Source organism: Physeter macrocephalus, chromosome 13 (genome assembly GCF_002837175.3).
Source record: "Physeter macrocephalus isolate SW-GA chromosome 13, ASM283717v5, whole genome shotgun sequence".
Taxonomy (NCBI): Eukaryota; Metazoa; Chordata; class Mammalia; order Artiodactyla; family Physeteridae; genus Physeter; species Physeter macrocephalus.
The window spans coordinates 85328818-85347926 of record NC_041226.1 but is presented as its reverse complement, the minus strand read 5'-3'; the positions used below and the strand labels follow the sequence as shown (position 1 = coordinate 85347926).

General features: G+C 53.2%; 1 protein-coding gene across 13 annotated transcripts in view; it reads right to left on the bottom strand.

Moving 5' to 3' along the window:
• LOC102990948 (adenylate kinase 8) overlaps positions 1–19109 on the bottom strand; it is a 142443-nt gene that overhangs the window by 83065 nt on the left and 40269 nt on the right. For 9 of the 13 annotated variants that reach the window (XM_028497225.2, XM_055089411.1, XM_007101474.2 and 6 more), the window contains 3 exons: positions 1704–1785; positions 1105–1176; positions 397–597 (listed from right to left, as the gene is read on the bottom strand). In XM_028497225.2, coding sequence (XP_028353026.1) covers positions 397–597; positions 1105–1176; positions 1704–1785 — 355 coding nt within the window. The remainder of the gene's footprint in view (positions 1–396; positions 598–1104; positions 1177–1703; positions 1786–19109) is intronic. The other 4 variants (XM_028497229.2, XM_028497234.2, XM_028497228.2 and 1 more) reach the window with 2 other exon arrangements.

Sequence of the window (19109 nt, the reverse complement as noted above, 5' to 3'; positions counted from 1 at the left end):
CCTATCCCCGCCCTCAGTGGGCTCAGGACACCCGAGTCGTGTTGTGGTTTTTTGGGTTTTGTGGCGCTGGTGGGCTTGGTTTGTACGTTTGTTTGTCTGAGTATTTATAAATTTCCTCTTCCTCCTCCTTCAGCCTCAGGGCGAGACTTCTGGCTGCACGTCCCCCCCACCCGGCCCCCGCCTCTCCTCGCCCCACCCCGTCACCGTCAAGTCCGCCGGCCACGCGGGGTGTAGAATATTAGCCCAGGGACCCCAGACTCGTTTCTGGGCGGGGACCTGGGGCCTTCCGCGACTTGACTCCCGGGCTCCCAGACACACCCTGGACACTGGACGGTGGCATCACTGCCAAAGAAGTGACACCAGGATGAGAAGGGTCGAGGGTCCACCTGGGTTTACCCTGGTAGAAGACGTCCACGCACGGCTGGTCGGCAGCGATGACCTTCAGGATTTTGGGGTACGAGGGGAGGAGCCTGGCGATGTTCCTGTGATACGCCAGCAGCCTCCGCGCCGTCTCCCCTCCCGAGATGCCTGCTGGCGCTATCAGTCGCTTCTGGATTTCGGGCTCGGGGGGCCAGTCGAAGGTGGCGTGATAAATCTCTGCGAGAAGAGGGACACGTTTAGCGCTGCCCGCCCAACCTGGGGGCAGAGCCTGCGGGCCCCGGGGCTGCTGGTCCGCCCACCCCGGCAGCACCGCACCCGGCCTTGGCTCCGGGCCTGCTCCCCCGTTGCTATTCACAACGACAGAGTGGTGACGGCGCTGAGCACGAGGGGAAGGGTGGCCGTGACTTTCCGAGCGCTTATTCTGTGCCGGGCTCCCATCCTCGGGCTCTCATTGCCTCCTGGCAGCGACCAGATCGCAAGGCAGGGCTCAGCGTTTTCATCCTCAAGTCCAGGTGAGAAAGGTGAGTCTCAGAGACTCTGGGCAACTTGTCCCATGTCACACAGCTAGGAAGGGGCAGGGGCCACAAACCCGGGTCCGCCTGCTGCCCAAGCCTGAGAGTAAGTGCTCAGTGGGCGGTGGGGGGGGGGCCGGGGGCGGGGGTGCTTTTAGGATTCCCTGTGAGACCCCACGGGGTGGCTGGGCGGAGGTGGAGACAGCCGCACCTCCTGTCTGAGGGTCGATTCTCTTCCCCAAATTTCTCTCAATCAGGACCGTGTCTGGAGCGCTCAGCACGACTGGGGAGAGAAGGAAAGAAGCAAAACCAGGCGTGGTGGCAGCAGATCTGCTGCTGCATAAAGACATTAGCACCGCCACCATCTCCCATCCCCAGCGGGGCCTTAAAAGAGAGGTCAGAACACAGACGCGTAATCTCAGGACAGAGGAAGCCCACGCTTGAACGCTTCACCCGAGGACAGGCTTCGGTGTCACCGATAACTCCGTGACATCTTTGTGCAGGACGCTTTTGCCCCATTTGGGGATTATTTCCTAAAGAGAGTTTCTCAGGTGTGAGATTCCTGGAACAAGGAATCACCAGGGTCAGAGCAAAACCCCGCGTTTCTCAGAGCAAGCCCCGAATGCATTTCGCCGCGTGGAAAATTCGACCGTGCTGTCCTCCTTTGTCCTGCTGGGTCACAGGCCCATCAAACCCCCCTCCTGGAGGGTGCCCGTGCACCGGGGAGCCGCTGACACGGAGGGCAGCGCTCACTCGCGGGGGCCGCAGGTCTGGGGGGAGGGCTCTCCAGGCGCGGACGGGGCTACTCACGGACTTGTCTGGGGAAGGCCCCGAGGGTCTGCATCAGCAGAGCCTGCTCCCGCGTTTCGGGGATGCCGTCCAGAATCCAGCCCTGGGCAGAGAAAAGGTGCAAAGGTGCTCGCCTATGTTTACTTTTCCAGATTTGTTTGGAACTACTAGAGAAGGAACATCATACCTTTATAGAAAGACTGGAACTTTTAAGGTCAGAGAAGATAAACGTTTCTGACAGCCGCCTCACCTCACCTAACCACTCCTCTCATAATATCACATCCCCTTCTGAATCTTACGTTTATAGTGATAAGCACACCCTACGTACTTTCTGGCCTGATATTTTCCATCCCGTGTTATAACCGCCACCGGATTTTTCCTGTCGGCCCACCTCCTCGCTGAGCCGCGCCCCACGACCAGACGCTTCACCTGCTGGGCGTTCGCACCGTTACCCGTAACACCGTAGGAACATCTCTGTGCTACAGCTCTTGCCGCATTTCGGATTATCTCCTAGAGGGAGTTTCTCAGATATGAGAGAAATGGGACCACCAAGGGCAAAACAAAAGCCCACTTTTCTTAAGGACAAGTCCCGAACAGAGCATTAAGAGGCCCGAGTTCAAGTTTCTGTTCCTAAGTGAACTCGTTATAGGGCTGAAATCCCTCAGGCGTCTTCTTGGATCAGCGGGGGAGCTGGTTTGGAAGACTTGTTTTCATTAAGCCTTGAAGTCCAGTTGTGAGAGTCATATATGATTGTTGTACACCCTGTGGGCACACTAAAAGGCTGAAATAATAATGCTACTCACTGGCAACACCACCGACCCAAACTAGCCACTGTTAACACTTAGGTGTATCTCCCTCCAGGCTTCACATACAGATATCTTCTCTCCTGGCCGGCGGGGGGTGGGGCGCGGGGGGGAGGTGGAGAAAAACCGCACTGCACATACTATTTTGTAGTCTGCTCTCTTCACCTAGTGAGGACATTGCATGCGTATTTTCCCATGTCACAGAATGCTCCTCTCCTGGCAGTTTTCGTAGCTGCCAGGCATTGCGTGAAGCGACCTGCCAAATACTCATGAATCACATCCTGCCGCTCATTTAGTTTCACCCCATTATTAAAAAAAACTATTATTTAGGGACCTCCCTGGTGGTCCAGGGGTTAAGACTCCGTGCTTCCACTGCAGGGGGCACGGGATCGATCCCCGGTGGGAGAACTAAGATCCTACACGCCGCGCAGTGTGCGGCCGAAAAACAAACAAACAAAAACTATCATTTAAAAAGTGCTGTATGGGGGCTTCCCTGGTGGCGCAGCGGTTGCGCGTCCGCCCGCCGATGCAGGGGAACCGGGTTCGCGCCCCGGCCCGGGAGGATCCCGCGTGCCGCGGAGCGGCTGGGCCCGTGAGCCGTGGCCGCTGGGCCTGCGCGTCCGGAGCCTGTGCTCCGCGACGGGAGAGGCCACGGCAGAGGGAGGCCCGCGTACCACAAAAAAAAAAAAAAAAAAAAAAAGTGCTGTATGTACATCTCGAGGTACAGAGAATATCCTCATGATAAAGTTCTAAAAGTTGATACCTTCCTTTATAGCTTTTGACACATTTTGCCACATCACGCGACAAAATTTCCCACCAGTTTCTGAATCCAATGGCAGATCACCTGCTTCCCTGCATCTTTGTCAATGTCAGGCTTTATCCTGGGGGAAAAATCTGTCCAGCAAAATAGAGTACACCGTAGCTGCTTTAATTTTTACATTTCTTTGATCACTAATGAGGTTCAATATCTTTTCCATACGTGTATTGGCTATTTGAATCTTTCCTTTTCCAAGATATCCATTAATGCATTTCCCACCAGTTTCTGAATCCAATGGCAGATCACCTGCTTCCCTGCATCTTTGTCAATGTCAGGCTTTATCCTGGGGGAAAAATCTGTCCAGCAAAATAGAGTACACCGTAGCTGCTTTAATTTACATTTACATTTCTTTGATCACTAATGAGATTCAATATCTTTTCCATACGTGTATTGGCTATTTGAATCTTTCCTTTTCCAAGATGTCCATTCATGCCGTCTATTCACTCTGCCCTTGGGGTTTTGTCCTCTTATTTGTTTACAGGAGCTCTTTACATATTAAGAATGTTAACGCGTTTTGGCAACTGCTGCCACAGACTCTGAGAAAAACGATGTTGCCAACATTTTCCACAGTTTGTCTTTTGTGTATGGTGCTGTTTCTGACACACAAGTTTTTGGCCAAATCAATCAGTGCTTTCTTCTTTGGATTCTGGTGTTGTGTGGATGTATAAAAAGGCCCATGGGCTTCCCTGGTGGCGCAGCGGTTGAGGGTCCGCCTGCCGATGCAGGGCACGCGGGTTCGCGCCCCGGTCCGGGAAGATCCCACGTGCCGCGGAGCGGCTGGGCCCGTGAGCCACGGCCGCTGAGCCTGCGCGTCCGGAGCCTGTGCTCCGCAGCGGGAGAGGCCATGACAGCGAGAGGCCCGCGTACCGCAAAAAACAACAACAGCAACAAAAAAACCCCCTTGCCACTGCAAAAGCTGGTAAGTGTTCACTGTCATTTAAACTGAGTTCTCTTGACGGTTTACTCTTTACACGGAAACATTTAAAAGAGCCACATTTTATTTTGAAAATGATGTGAACCTCGATCTAATCTGTTTCTTTGTGGATCTCCAACTATCCCACGGTCATCTAGGAAATAGCCTGTCCTCTCCCCTCTGAACGTCAACTTTTTTTTAGTCACAGCTACGTGCTGATATGATGTTGGCTCTGGCATCTTTCCGCCTGTAGACTCTTGTGCCATCCTCACACCACTTGAGTTATCGCTGTTTTGTAATTTACTCCGCAGCGGGAGAGGCCACGACAGCGAGAGGCCCGCGTACCGCAAAAAACAACAACAGCAACAAAAAAACCCCCTTGCCACTGCAAAAGCTGGTAAGTGTTCACTGTCATTTAAACTGAGTTCTCTTGACGGTTTACTCTTTACACGGAAACATTTAAAAGAGCCACATTTTATTTTGAAAATGATGTGAGCCTCGACCTAATCTGTTTCTTTGTGGATCTCCAACTATCCCACGGTCATCTAGGAAATAGCCTGTCCTCTCCCCTCTGAACGTCAACTTTTTTTTAGTCACAGCTACGTGCTGATATGATGTTGGCTCTGGCATCTCTCCGCCTGTAGACTCTTGTGCCATCCTCACACCACTTGAGTTATCGCTGTTCTGTAATTTACTGTTCTATCTAATAGGAGATGCTCCTCCTTCTTTTTCTCTTTTTCAAAAATTTGTTCCTCCAAGGAGGCAGAAAACTATTTTGTCAAGTTCCAAAATATAGATTCTTACAAGGTCGGGAATGACGTTAAATGTATAGATTAATTTATGGAGAATGTGGACATTTTTACAATATCAAGTCACAGCATTATCTTCCTGGGAATCTCCTGGCAGTCCAGTGGTTAGGACTTGGCGCTCTCCCTGCCGGGGCCCCGGGTTTGATCCCTGGTTGGAGAACTAAGATCCCACAAGCTGTGCGGCCAAAGAAGACCAGAAAAACCCTAAAACCATGAGCTTCCCATTTGCTTACGCTGTTTTCTTTTTAATGTGACTCAGCAATACTCGCATCCAACAATTTCTAAAGTCCTTTAAGATCCTATGAGCCTAGAGTTATACACATACACACTAATGCCTTCAACTTGATGGTCAGATAAAGTAGATAAAGTGAGCTTTGGAAGAGTGAAATAAAGCCACAAATTGTCTCAGGTCTCCATTCTTTTTTTGGCTGCGCAGAAAAGGATAGCTTTATTACTTTGCCAGGCAAAGGGGGACACAGGGGGCGTGTCCCCCTCGGGTCTCCGTTCTGTGGTGAGGCGGGGTCAGACAGCCCCAAGTGGAAGCCCAGCTTTCTGATGCGGGCTCCCAGAGGGGGCCCCCCCGCTCTCAGTCATTATAAGAACTTGCCTGCCGTAAGGTCAGAGGATGGACTGATAGGGTGAACTCAGACCCAAGGTCACCCATAACTCATAACACCTGATGTACAGAACACCGTGTGGTTGAGGGCAAGCAATGTCTTTCTTTTTAAAAACAGGGGGGAGCACATTTCTTCAATATTAAAATGTTTAGGTTCCAACAGCCTCAACTGACAGTTAATAAAAAAAGCTAAACAAATTTACAGAGTAAAGAGTATTGGAAAAATCAGGCATGCTTTCATTAATTCCTTAAATTATGCAGGAGAACGTGCAGCCACGGAGCCCCTGGATTCTAGAACTAATGAAGCAAAAGTGCAAAAAAGATTTTTTAACAGCCTTTTGCTCCCTCAAGTCCTTGTTATAGGCAGCCAGGCGCTGGCTGCAGCTCTTAAAAAGAGCAAACACCTACAGATGTGCGCACCCCTCCAGGAATCAGTGGGCACAGGGTCTGAGAGCTCCCCCACTTACAGTTCTGGAAGGCGAACCCAAATGTTCTGAACTTTGGCTACATTCAGACCCCTTTAGTTTTTCCTTATTTGGAGGGGAGGGAGTCGGAGCCCCCTGACTGCTTCTTCTAGGACAAGGGCTGGTAATTCTGTTTCGAATCCCTTTTTGAAGCTGAAAGAAGGCTGGAACCCCGCCTTCACTCAGCACTGAGAAAGACCTCCGCTTTTAATATTGCATTACTGAGAAATCATTATAATCTTGCCCATAAATTTGCAGCTGACATCAGTATGTGGTCCAAAGCTTTTAGAAGTATTCAGGGGAACAGCTCTCGCCGACTGGAGAAAGCGGGCCTTCCGATTACACAGGAAAAGTGCAGCAAAATGAGGAACACCTCCCTAATTAACTGGCCTCACTGGTGCATCATTCTGGTTTGGATGTGAAATTTAAGGAAGGAGAAGGTGCCGGGGAGGGCGCTCGAAGCAAATCCCAGGCCACCTGCTCTCCGGGTTACTCGTTCAGACTCACGGAGACGGTGCCATCACCCAGGTGCAAAGAAACGAGGTCCGGGGCTTCCCTGGTGGCGCAGTGGTTGAGGGTCCGCCTGCCGATGCGGGGGACGCGGGTTCGCGCCCCGGTCCGGGAGGATCCCACGTGCCGCGGAGCGGCTGGGCCCGTGAGCCGTGGCCGCTGAGCCTGCGCGTCCGGAGCCTGTGCTCCGCAACGGGAGAGGTCGCGACGGTGAGAGGCCCACGCACCGCAAAAAAAAAAAAAAAGAAACGAGGTCCCTGGAGGACCTCTTAGGGCAGCACCCACACCCCGCTGGTACAGCTGTGGAGACCCTTCATCCCCGCATCAGTCCGCTTGGGAAGGAAGGGCACACGGCGACCACGGCCTCTGCGTCAGGGGGTGTGGGTCCTGGAGCATCCTCAAGATGGGAGCCCCAGGCTTAGCGCCTGCAAAAGATCTTCCTTCCCAGAGCTCCTGACTTTATAGAGGTTATACGCAACTGCCCAGTGGCAAAATGGACCACACTTTCAAGGGGAAACAGCACTTCTGGTTGAGAGCAAGCTAATGGCTGCAAATTCTGGCAAAGCAAGGAGTCACCGTTCAGTCAAGTAGCATCCAAGCACTGCCGGGATGGGACGCTGGTGAGGTGCGTCGCGAGGGTCGTGGTTCTGACTTCCAGGAACGGCTGGATGCGGAGATAGCAGTCAGTCCCTAATTAGAATACATCATCCATCTTCCTGACACTTCAGTGAAATGTCTATTCCGCTCTGGAGCTGCAGCTTTGTTCAGAGCAGGTTAATTGATATTCTGACGCCTTCGCCCGCCGTACCCCTGTGGCTCGGTTCTGTTTTATCACACATCAAAAAGGCCGTATGCTCAGGGCACTCCCTGCACCGGCACAGAGCTGGAGGTCTGCACAGCTGCGAGGGGTACGGTATCACAGGAAGGACAAGCACCGAGCAGATGTCACAGATGACAAAAGGGGCAAGAAAAGCAGCCAGCCAGGCTCGGGAACGTGGCGAGGCCCAGCAGAGCACTGCCGGATGCCGAGTGGGCGGCCCGCTCTTTGTGAACACTGACCTCTTCCGCCCCCCTGACTGTTCTTAAAGCGCAGTTAGCAACTTCACACCGCGGGACTCTTGCCCTCTGGGCCCCCCTGCCTGTTTGATGCGGTGCGCCTTGTCTCCTCCCCGCTCCTCCGAAGACCAGAGCGGGGTGCTACCCTGGGTTCTCCCTAGGAAGCCCTGATCCAGCTCTCGGCTCCAACTGCAGCCTCTGGAGCCTCTATCCCAGGCGTTCCCTGGAGCCGAATGCTGATTCCTCACCGTCTCAAGGAGGCAGACTGAGGCTGAAGGTTTGGACTCGACCAGACTCACTCAGCTCGGAGTGTGAACCAGGAGACACATCACCAGATGCATCACGGGCCGCCACCTCCCTCGCTTTTTTCTGATGAAACGTTATACGGTTTCCCAACGTAGAAAAGAGGAAAAAACGGGAGATTTTTATCAGCCAGAAAAGAAATGCATCTGAAAAGATCAAGTTTGGGAAATTGATGTGTTTCAAGACAGTCGGTGAGAACAATTTGGATGAATGCAAAAAAAATGTTGACATCAAATCGCCCCAGTACTGGTTCCTTTGGTTTATAGAGAAGCATGACAAGTCTTGGCCTGCCGTGGCATGTTCGGACGCCTTCCACATGCAATTCATCTGAAACGTGACTCGCAGGAAGTTTTACTTTGAAGTTTCATCTCAAACAATAGGCAACACCTGCTGGCATTGCTGGCCACGTTCAAGCACACGCTGCAGCAGGATGAGATACTCTGTAACTCGCCTGCACGCTGGCTCTGCCGCCCCGCCGAGGCTTTGCCTGGCCGTTTCCTGTGCACAGCCCCAAAACGCACGCGCCCGGACAGGCTGAGATGGGCAGGAGAGATGTTTCTAAACAACCGACAGTGCCAAGTTCCACCCTTGCTAGCAAGTCGGTGCACACAGGCCTGACGTTCTTCTAGACAAAGGTGAATGTGGGAAAATCGGCACTCCTAGGTCTGCAGGTTAGAAGCCACTGATCTCCAGGGTGTTAAAATTGGGTAAAGCACGAATGTGAATGTTTAAGAGGCTTTTTATTCGTTCCCAAATAGCTAAAAAATGTTTTAAAATCAAATTCATATAAAATGTCTGTGGGGCCACTCTGCAGAGGAAGATAACAGTCAGAAAAACACACCGTTCCGTCCCCAGCAGACCAGTCCCACCCCAGCTCCGAGGCCGGGCGATGCCGAGGTGACCCACGGCAGAGATAACGTGCTTCACGGCATCACGTCTGGTTCCCAGGTTCAGACACAGTGGCCTCTGGTTGAAAGCACAAGAAGTGGATAATCCAACAGTGTCCAGTTCCTTCCAGACACTTGAGAGCACGTCTGTGGTGTAGACCCATCGCTTCAGAAATAAGATTAGTCCGTTAGGGTGTCAGTTTATCACGCTGGTGAAGAGCAGGGCCTTGGGAATCAGCCTGTGCCACGGCCACAGCCGTGGGGCTCTCAGCCAGGGACCCAGCCCCTTGGGGTCTCATTCTCCTTCTCTGCAAAACGGGGGCACTAACAGCAATCTACCCCACAGCTGCTGGGACGATTAAATGAGGACCATAAACAAACAAACAGATAAACAACAACAAAACAAGCACAGTGCCTGGCGATGGGGAAATGGCCCCGTCCATGTTAACTGGTTTGATCATTATTATACTTCTGAGCAAGGAGAACTCTGTTCCTCTACCTCCTGTCAGGAAGGAACCCCACTTAAGACTGTAGAACTTAAGGGACTTCCCTGGAGGTCCAGTGGTTAAGATTTCACCTGCCAGTGCAGGGGGTGCAGGTTCAAGCCCCGGTCAGGGAGCTAAGATCCCACGTGCCTCGCGGCCCAAAAACCAAAACATAAAGCAGACGCAATATTGCAACAAATTCAATAAAGACTTTAAAAATGGTCCACATCCCAAAAATATATATATATTTAAAAAAAAAAAAAAAGGACTGTAGAACTTAATATAAAGAATTCATTTCAAAAGGCAATCTCAGGACGTCCCTGGCGGTGCAGTGGTTAGGACTCCGCACTGCCGATGCAGGGGGCACGGGTTCAATCCCTGGACGGGGAACTAAGATCCCATACGCTGTGCGGTACGGCCAAAAGATTAAAAAAAATAAAAAGGCAATCCCTTGGAAAGAGCAGTAACTGGCATCCCAGATGTGAACTGAGGAAAGCTTTCTAATCAACGAGGACTTGGGAAAAACACATTTCGGTAAAAGTGAGGGAGTCTGGCGAGTCATGGGCTAGCGCACACCCACTCCAGCGTGCTCATCCGTTTTCCAGTGCCTGACCAGGAGCCTTTCCAGGGAGTTTGCTCCTCTGAAACCACTGTCAGGGGCCACCTGGGCTGCCAGCCTGGGTCCAGCAGATGCGAAACAACAATCATGCTTTTACAGTGGGGTGGGCATTTCCACAGGAAGACCTGGGGTGCATTCATTCATTCATTCACCCATCATCCATTCATCAATGCATTGCCGTATTTATCCACCACTGTGTGTGGTACACCGTTCTTTCATTCTGAAAAGTTCAGAAGCCCCGGGTCTGGGGGCTTGTCCAATAGATAGCACCTGGGGGTGATCAGTCACTGGTTCATGTAACTAACTACCCGCCCCCCAAGTCTGGCTGACCCAACTCGGTTACTCAGGACTCTTTCCTAATTGGCCATCTGACTTGTGCAAGGCACTCAACTTCATCTGTAAAACGGCAGGATTGGACCAGGCAACTTCTAGCAAAGACATTTATGGTCTAACAGAGACATTTTAAGAGTGAACAGCTATTCATAGTTATGCAGGGAAAATAAGCATCAACCAGGACGAGGGACTGCCCTGCCTCTAAGGGTCTTTGCACATTAAAACATGGTAATTGGGCTTCCCTGGTGGCGCAGTGGTTGGGAGTCCGCCTGCCGATGCGGGGGACGCGGGTTCGTGCCCCGGTCCGGGAGGATCCGCCTGCCGATGCAGGGGACGCGGGTTCGTGCCCCGGTCCGGGAAGATCCCACACGCCGCGGAGCGGCTGGGCCCGTGAGCCGTGGCCGCTGAGCCTGCGCGTCCGGAGCCTGTGCTCCGCCACGGGAGAGGCCACGACAGTGAGAGGCCCGCGTACCGCAAAAACAAACAAACAAACAAACAAACAAACAAAAAGCCATGATAATTTACTTGCAATCATGCAGCCTGATTCTCCTGTGAAATTCTGCCAGCTCCCGAAATCATGAAAAGAAGGGGGAAACCCCCGTAGGCAGCGGGGGCAGACCTTGGGGGCCGCGGACAAGCTACCCGGGTCTGATCAACACCTGTAATGACTCTTCTCCCAGGGAATTCCGAAGTACACACTGAAGGTCAAGTGCTGGGTCTGAGTTGGGTACACACGTCAGCCCAGAGCTCCTGGCCTCATTCTCAGAGGTTGCAGTGGCCCGAGTTCACGGACCCGATGGTTTCTCAGACCTCCTTCCTCTCTCTCCATCCCAAATCCACTGATCCTGGCACGGCCCCAAGCCAAGCAGCCAGCCTGTTAATTCACACCCCCTCCTCAAGCTGCTGCTCTCTCCCCCCCTTTATCCTGGGACCGCCACACCTGTCCACCCGGGCCCTGGTGCGGGGAAAGCACTGGCCAAGGGCAGAGTTGTGGCTGGGTCCACAACTGGGCTCTAACCCTGGAGCCTTGTGATCGTCAATTACCTAAGCCTTGAGTCTTAGCCTGTAAACTGGGGGCAGTCAGACCCACCTAAGAGAAAAATCCCTGCAATGACTGCATAAGATTATTGATGACCAGTGTGAATGACAAAGCTCCTGACCCAAAGCAGGCGCCTCTCAGACACGGGTGCCTTTCTCTCTCCTAAGAGCCGGCCGCGGTGCAAGGGCGTTTGCATTTCCGCAGGACTGAAAGAGGCTGAATCTCCAAGTGGCTGACTTTACAAGGCTGCCGGTTCAGGCCCCCAAAGGGGGGCAGGAGTCTGGGGGGGACGCTCTGGGCCTCACCTTCACCAGGGACAGCTGTCCCTCCATCCCCTCCCTCGGTGGGTGCCGGCCACCACCGGTCACTTTCCCTCTGTCCGGCTGCCCCCGGCGTGTCTGGGTCATTTCCTTCAGAAACACATCCCGTTTTCATTCCCTCCCTCCCAGTCAAAACAGCCTTCTCCTGCGGGCTCAGTTCCCGGGCGACATTCACTCTCAACCCACCCGGAGGCCTGGACCACTTTCCACACATCTCCCTAAGCTCATCTCAACTCAGGCCTGTGGTCTCCTGCTGCCAGAGACTAGACACCACAGTGCTTCTCCAGGAAAAACCCAACCCGACCAGCTGTGGAAAGCGCAACGGGAGAGGATCAATTACGTGTTCACAGAATGAGAGCTCCTCAGTCTAAAGACGAGCTAATTCCACACAGTCTCAACAAGCAAAAGGCACGCCAAAATATATATATACGTTTGCTCCGGTATTCTAACCAATACTCTCATTTATAATTAATATTCTAGGTAGCATGTTTATAATTAAAATTGGGGGTAGTTAATATGTTACAGATTATAGCTAAAAATCACCCACTTTAGTTTCCACAGTTCTTTCAAATCCCACTGATGGACGGTATTAAGCTACAAGGGGACCCCCAGACCCCCACATACCAACTGTTTAACAATCTCCTTATCTGCAAAGTAGGGATAATGCTGACGGGCCCACACTTCCCGGTGTTCAAGGTTAGGTGCAGCTCGAGGTCTGGCCAATCGCAGGTGCTGGAGAACGGCAGCCGCGACCGTCTCCGGTCTCTGGCACACGCCACGTTTTCACGGTTGACAGCTAGCTGCAAAAGTAAGCCACACCAAGAGCCTGGGAATGGGGGACTGAGGACGCCCCTCGGTTCCGTCCTCCTGGTGGGCGTCTCCAGCTCTCGGGTGGCAGGTCTCTGAGCCGGCCGCTGGATCCGACCTCAGCCTGCCAAGGGTGACGTGGTCGGTGGTTCTGAGCCCAGTGCGGTCTCCAACGTCAGCGGGCCTCTCCAACGCTCTCTGCTGCTCCGAAGCCCACTTACGGTGGCTCGAACCTCGGGCTCTGTCCTGCATTCCAGCCACCTCTTCTCCCTCCCCGACGGCAGTGAGAAGGATCCTAAGGGCATCCCAGGCATCTGCTGCCCACAGAGCGCCCGGGGTGCCTGCTGCTTAGCCGGCGGATAGGTGGGCCACATACGCCATGAACAAGCCCGAGACCACACCGCAGGGTCCAGAAACACCCACAAACGAGGGACCCACAAGCGGGTACTCACGGCGTCCAGCCCGGCCCGCAGAGCCCTGGCTCGCCGTGACGCGTGCCGTTCAGTTTTCCAAGTGGAGTTCAGACCTCCCCTCCAGGTGCCCAGCCATCCTGACTGCATTTGTGTTAGAGGAACACACAGCCCCGGGCCTCAGCAGAGCTGTTGATCAATAAACCCGCACTCCTCAGAGGACGCGAGTGACATCTACAAATCCGCGAGTGTCAGAACAACGGCAAGAAAATCCCGCGTTCCCACCGTCAGAGGACGAGAGCTGGGTAATTCATGGCAGCGCACTGACGCCGCCAGGAGAAGTAAAACAAACAGCGGGGGGGGTTCTGTAGACCAGAATCGGGCTCCTGCGTTCCGTTAGCGTTTCCACTATAAAACACTCACTCCCGTTACGGGCAGGGACGTGTCGATCTGTGACCAGACAGGAAAAAGTAAACAAGAGTCGAGAAACCTGCCAGGTAAATGTCAGACTCTCGGTTCCACGGTCAGAAGTGTGCTCCAGCGACACCTCCTTTATCAGGAAGTAACGGAGCATCTCCACGACATGAAATGAGAGCAGAAAGAAGTTAACCCGTGAACGCAAAGTCTCACTTTGCATTTTCTGCGGAGCAAACACCTCCAACCTGCACTGATCACGGCAGGAGGGCGGGGGGAGCGACCCCCTTCCAGGGTGCCTCGGAGACCTTCTCCCTGACTTAGCAAGCTGGAGACGTGGTCAAAGTTCTGCCTTTTCGCTGATGTTGTTCTGCCGCTCAAGGAGGGAGAGGACGTGGTGCCAGACGCTGGAACTTGCTGGATTTCTGGAAGAGCAGTTCTTTTTTCAGGCAACACACGTACCCTTCCTTTGGGTCAGCAGCGGGGCTCCGGCACCGCAGCCTCCTTCTCTGTAAAGTGGGAGAATCCCAGTGCTAAACGCCTACCTGCTCCACTAGCCACGGGCCCGCGAAGGCGGGCACTGTTTCCTTCGTTCTGTTTTGTCCCTCACACAACCTAGAATGGTCCCTGTCACACAGTAGGTGCCTGGAAGTCTTGGTTGTTGAACACCTCGCAGGACGGCTGTGCGGATCTCACCAGAAAGTGCCTCCGAGCGTGGCAGGGACTTGCACCGCGTACCGGTCCAGACCGGTTCGCGACTATTGGCCCCTTTACCCCAACGGACCCGCGCTGCTCTCCAGCACCTGTGCCGGGCTTAGCGCTGGCCTTAGCTGTTTTGTTTTTTAAATTTTTACTGGAGTCTAGTTGACTTACAATGTTGTGTTAGTTTCAGGTGTAAGCAAGGTGAATCAGTTACACATACACATGTACCCCTTCTTTTTCAGATTCTTTTCCCATATAGGTTATCACAGAACACTGAGTGGAGTTCCCTGTGCTGTACACTAGATCCTTATTAGTTATGTATTTTATATACAGTAGTGTGTATATGTTAATCCCAATCTCCTAACTTATCCCTCCCCCAGCCCACGTTTCCCCTGCGGTAGCCGGAAGTTTGATTTCGAAGTCTGTGAGTCGGGTTCTGTTTTGTAAATAAGTTCCTCTGTATCACGTTTCATTAGATTCCACATGTAAATGCTATCAGACGATTTTTATTCTTCTGATCTTCACCACAGTCTCAGGCCTGACGAGTCATGGGGTGGGTTGATATTTTCTGAACTCGCTGAAGCAGGGGCCTGCTTGCATCCCACCGAAGTGACCGCAGGTCCCCGGGGAAACGTTCCCTTTCTTCACGCCTTTGCTTTTCCGTGGAGGCGCTGGGAAGACTTCCTGACCAGCGGCTGGGGATGAGGACGTGGTCAGAGCTCAGCACCCTGAGCGCAGGCTGGGGCGGCGTCCCTCGGCGGGCCTCTGCCGGGCCGCCCCGGGGGCCGCGGACGCAGCAGGTGGACCTGTGTTAGCGGGCGTGTTACCCGCTCGGGTGGGTGGGGCTCCGAGCACCCTGGTTTGGGAAGCAGAAGGGAGAGGCGCGCGGCAACCCAGGGCACGACCGAGGCGGGTGCCGACTGCCACGTGAGCGCCGACACGCCGGTCCCTGCCTGGGTCGCACTAAAGGTCGCTGCCGACGGCCCGGCTCAGCCTGCAGGGGCTTCTTGCCTTACACCCGGCAAGAACCAGCCCCAACCGCCGGAGCAGTGAACTCCAGCCCAAGTGGACGCCCAGAGAAGGCAAGAAAAGCCAAGGCCAACGGACAGAAGCCAGGGCCGGGGAGGCTCCAGGGGGTCTTGAAATTGCATTGTGTTTCCCTCCAGGCACTACAATTGAAAGACTGCTGGGACTTCCCTGGTGGCGCAGTGGTTAAGGCTCCGCGCTCCCAATGCAGAGGGCCTGGGTGCGATCCCTGATCAGGGAACTAAGATCCCACATGCCGCAACTAAAGATCCCACACGCTGCAACTAAGACCGGCACAGCCAAATAGATAAATAAAATATATATTAAAAAAAAAAAAAAAAAAAAAAAAAAAAGACTGCTAACTCTCATCCATGCAGTTACGGGATGTTCCAGAACTCTCTGAAGCAATGATTCCAAAAGCACGCTGTGGGCTCGCTGGCGGGTCAGAAGCCAACCCCGGAGGGTACAGGACCCCTGCCTAACGCACGGGGAGGCCCATGGGGGCAGCAGGCTCCCCCCACCCGTTAGTGATCCTGGTTTGCTCGCACTCGGCTCACTTCGCATGGGAAAGCAGGGTAGCCCTGCCCAGTGGGCCTCAGGGCCAGGCACGGTGCCTGTACGACGCGCTGCGCGACCCAGAGCCCTCGAGGCCTGCCTGCCATCCCCGGGCGCCCACACCGAGCCGCACCGAGGCCCGCCCACCAGCCCAGATGTGCGAGGGATGGCACAGGCCAGCAGAGGCAGGCACGAGCCTTCCGTGGAGGCCTCTGACTTTTCACGGGTGATGAAACTCCCGGCGCCTGACAAGCCATCATCGTTGCGCACAGCTGCTCCCTCCCCACAGCCGGGCGAGGTGGCGGAGCATACACGGAAACATTTCTTCTGTCTCTCTTAGCCTGATAGTCCCTGTCCGTGACATTCCAATCGGCCTGGCCCTGGTGATGCAGAAATACCTTTGTCAAAGGGATGGCACAGGATCGCGGGGTCCCGGGCTGAAGCCGGGCCTGGCAGCCAGGTGTGGTGGCGGTCCACACCTGTCCTGGCCCGCCGGTCCCCTGACCTAGGCTAAGTCCCTTCCTCCATTTGGACCTCAGTTTCCCCTTTCATAAAAGGTTTCAGGTAGGAATAGTTCTCAAGACAATGTTTAAAAAAAAGTTGGTGAGACAAATCGGAGTTCATCCACAAGGCACAGTGACTTCTGTGACATGCTGTTATTTAATATTTTAAAATCTAGTGTCCTGGTGGTTGATTCTTATTACAGTCAATTACAGGAATGAAGGAGAAGGATACAGGTAGTCTTGACACAGGGCAACAAGATCCAGTCGGGAGACAGGTTCCCAAACACTGGAACCCCGGGTCTGGTGTGCATGGCCACCCCTGGGTGCAGTGGTTGAACTTGATCAAGCTACAGGAGACCAAGGCCAAATGAGAACATTGAAAACACTGATAATGGAAAATAATCTTCAGATGTGATGGGGAAAGTCACTAAGTGGATCTCCACAATTCGGAAGAAGCCAGGGCAACACCCCCAAAAATTCTCCCCAGAGAAGCCTCGGGACAATTCCGCTCCTATAGGGTCGAAACCGTCATTAGGGTGGTTCAGATTCCACGGAGCAGTCGTGACGGATTTTAAACACCTGCCCCTCCCTGGGCCAACAGCAGGTTGGGAAAGGATTTCATGGCCACGGTGGTGCAGGCTGGGGGATTATCTGAACGGCATTCGTTCATTCATTCACTTCATAAATATTTCCTGAGCTTGGAGTCCGTGCCAGGTACCATATGAGATGCTGGGGGATTCTGCAGTGAATGGGACAGACGGGGCCCCTGCCCTCCCAGAACCCACGGAAGACAGCAGGATGCTATGAACTCGTGTAACAGGAAACCCATCCTCCCCGGGGCTGGGCGAGGTCAGGGGGCCCTCCCTGAAGAAGTGACTTAAACCTGAGACTAAGGGCTATGGGACAGGAGGGGTGGGGTATCTCAGTGAAAAGAGCATGCGTGTATTAGTTTTCTATTGCTGCATAACAAGTGGCCACAACCATAGTGGCCTTAAAGCCACACATTTATCTCATGGTTTCCATGGGTCAGGAGTCTGAGCACTGCTGAGCTGCGTTCTCTGCTGGGCTCTCACAGGGCAGCGATCGAGGTGTCAGCCGGGCTGCACTCTCACCTGGAGGCTCAACTGAGGAAGAACTGCTTTCACGCTCACTCAGGTTGTCGAAGAATTTCCTTCCACGTGCTCTAGGACTGCGGGCTCTCGTTCCTTGCTGGCTGGAGGCTGGAGGCTGTGGGGTCCTCCAGGCAGCCCACACAGGCTTCTCCAACACGGCAGCCGGCAAGGAGAATCTCTCTCTCTGGTCTGCTAAGGTGAAGTCCTAGATAACGCGATGCAATCACAAGAGTGGATCCTCATCACCTTTGCCCCATTCTGTTGGTCCTGCCCCCAGGCAAGGGGAGAGGATTTTGCAAGGTGTGGACACCAGGAGGAGGGACACTATTGGGAGGCCCCTGGGGCTCTGTCCTCCAGGGTCTGCACAGGCCCTGCACGGGGCAAGTGCAGGTGAAGCTGGAGGAGGTCTGAGAGGCAGAGGGCCGGGTGAGAGAGACCAGAGGGAGGAAGCTGGGCTGCACCCGGGCCCAGGCCCCTCACTCAGGGCTTCGAGTACGCACCCCACAAGAGATGGGAAGCAGGGAAGGTGCTCGGCGGTGGAGGGACACACGACATTTGTTTTCAAAAGACAGATGCTTCTCTGTGTAACAAATACTCTTCAGAGGGATGTTCTTTCAAGGGAGTGTTAACAGCAGCTGACTCCAGGTCAGCTTGGTTCCAGGGAAGGGAACCAAGTGGCTGGGGGACAAGAGTTTGAGGGGGACCTGGGGGGTACCTTTTGAATTTTGAACCATATGAATGTTCTGCAGTCAAGAAAGACATTTGTTCATTTTTTTAAAGCAATCTCTCTGGCAGCGATATGAAGACAGGATTAGGAAGAAAGAGACCACGGTAGCTGCAGGGAGATGGATTAGGTGTCCAAGAAGGGAAAGGGATTCTTCGTAATCCAAAAGAAATGGAGAGCAAACGGTGACGATGGTGCAGGTGAGATTTAGATTCTCTTTGGTACTGAGCCTTTCCCCTCACGTCTCCTGAACTCCCTGCCTTACTTCTCAGCGTTCCTTTGCCCTACAGATGTGGTCTCAAGAACTGGGCACTCCCGGACTCCACGAACTCGGCTGCCCCTAAAGAAAAGCCAATTGGTCCCTGAACGTAGCGCCCACCTGCTTTCGATAATTCCAATACAAAGTGCTAATCTCTCTTTCTCTACTGTATTTGATGGTCACTTCAAAAGCATTCTTCAAAGAGATTGCATTAGACCAAAAAAAAAAAAAAAAAAAAAGAAAGAAAAAAAAGGAAGCCAAGGAAAAAAGGCAACATCAACTACAGAATCCCGATGGGATATGGTTGCATTCTTTTTCCCTGAACACTACTCCCTGCCTCCTTTTTGTGCTCTAAATTACCAATGCTAGTCCCCGCGAAGCTAAATAACGATAATTACCATATAAATGAATATGCATATGTGTCATTTTTCTCCCTAAAAGCAAGAAGGCCTGTTTATTTTGGATGAGGGTTTGTTTTGTTTCTGAACAACCAGAGCACGTAATTGGGAGCCTCATCTCTTACTCTTGAAATCCTGTCTCCACCGGGAAGAGATGAAAAAGGTACTGGATGTCCCCGGAAGCTCAGAGGAATTTTAAAACAAATTAAAGAAGCTATGTCTTTACTCTGCAGGTAACAATGGCTTGGACACGATCAGAATCAGAATGTCAGGCCAGAAGGAACTCCAGCGCTCAAGCCCGAGTCCAGTGTTTTACAGATAGAGAAACAGAGGCCCCGGGAAGCGAAGGACTCGCTGGAGACGCACAGCGTGTGACGGTTAGACAAGAACAGAGTGGCCAAGAGCATGACTCCGTGTGTGTATCTTGGTTCTGGGACCGACTGTGGGGCTTTGTGCAAGACTCTGCGAGTCTTAAGACTCTGCATCCTTAAAACAGGGGTGATGGCAGCCACGAGGGTCCACTGCGTTGTTGTACAAATTAAA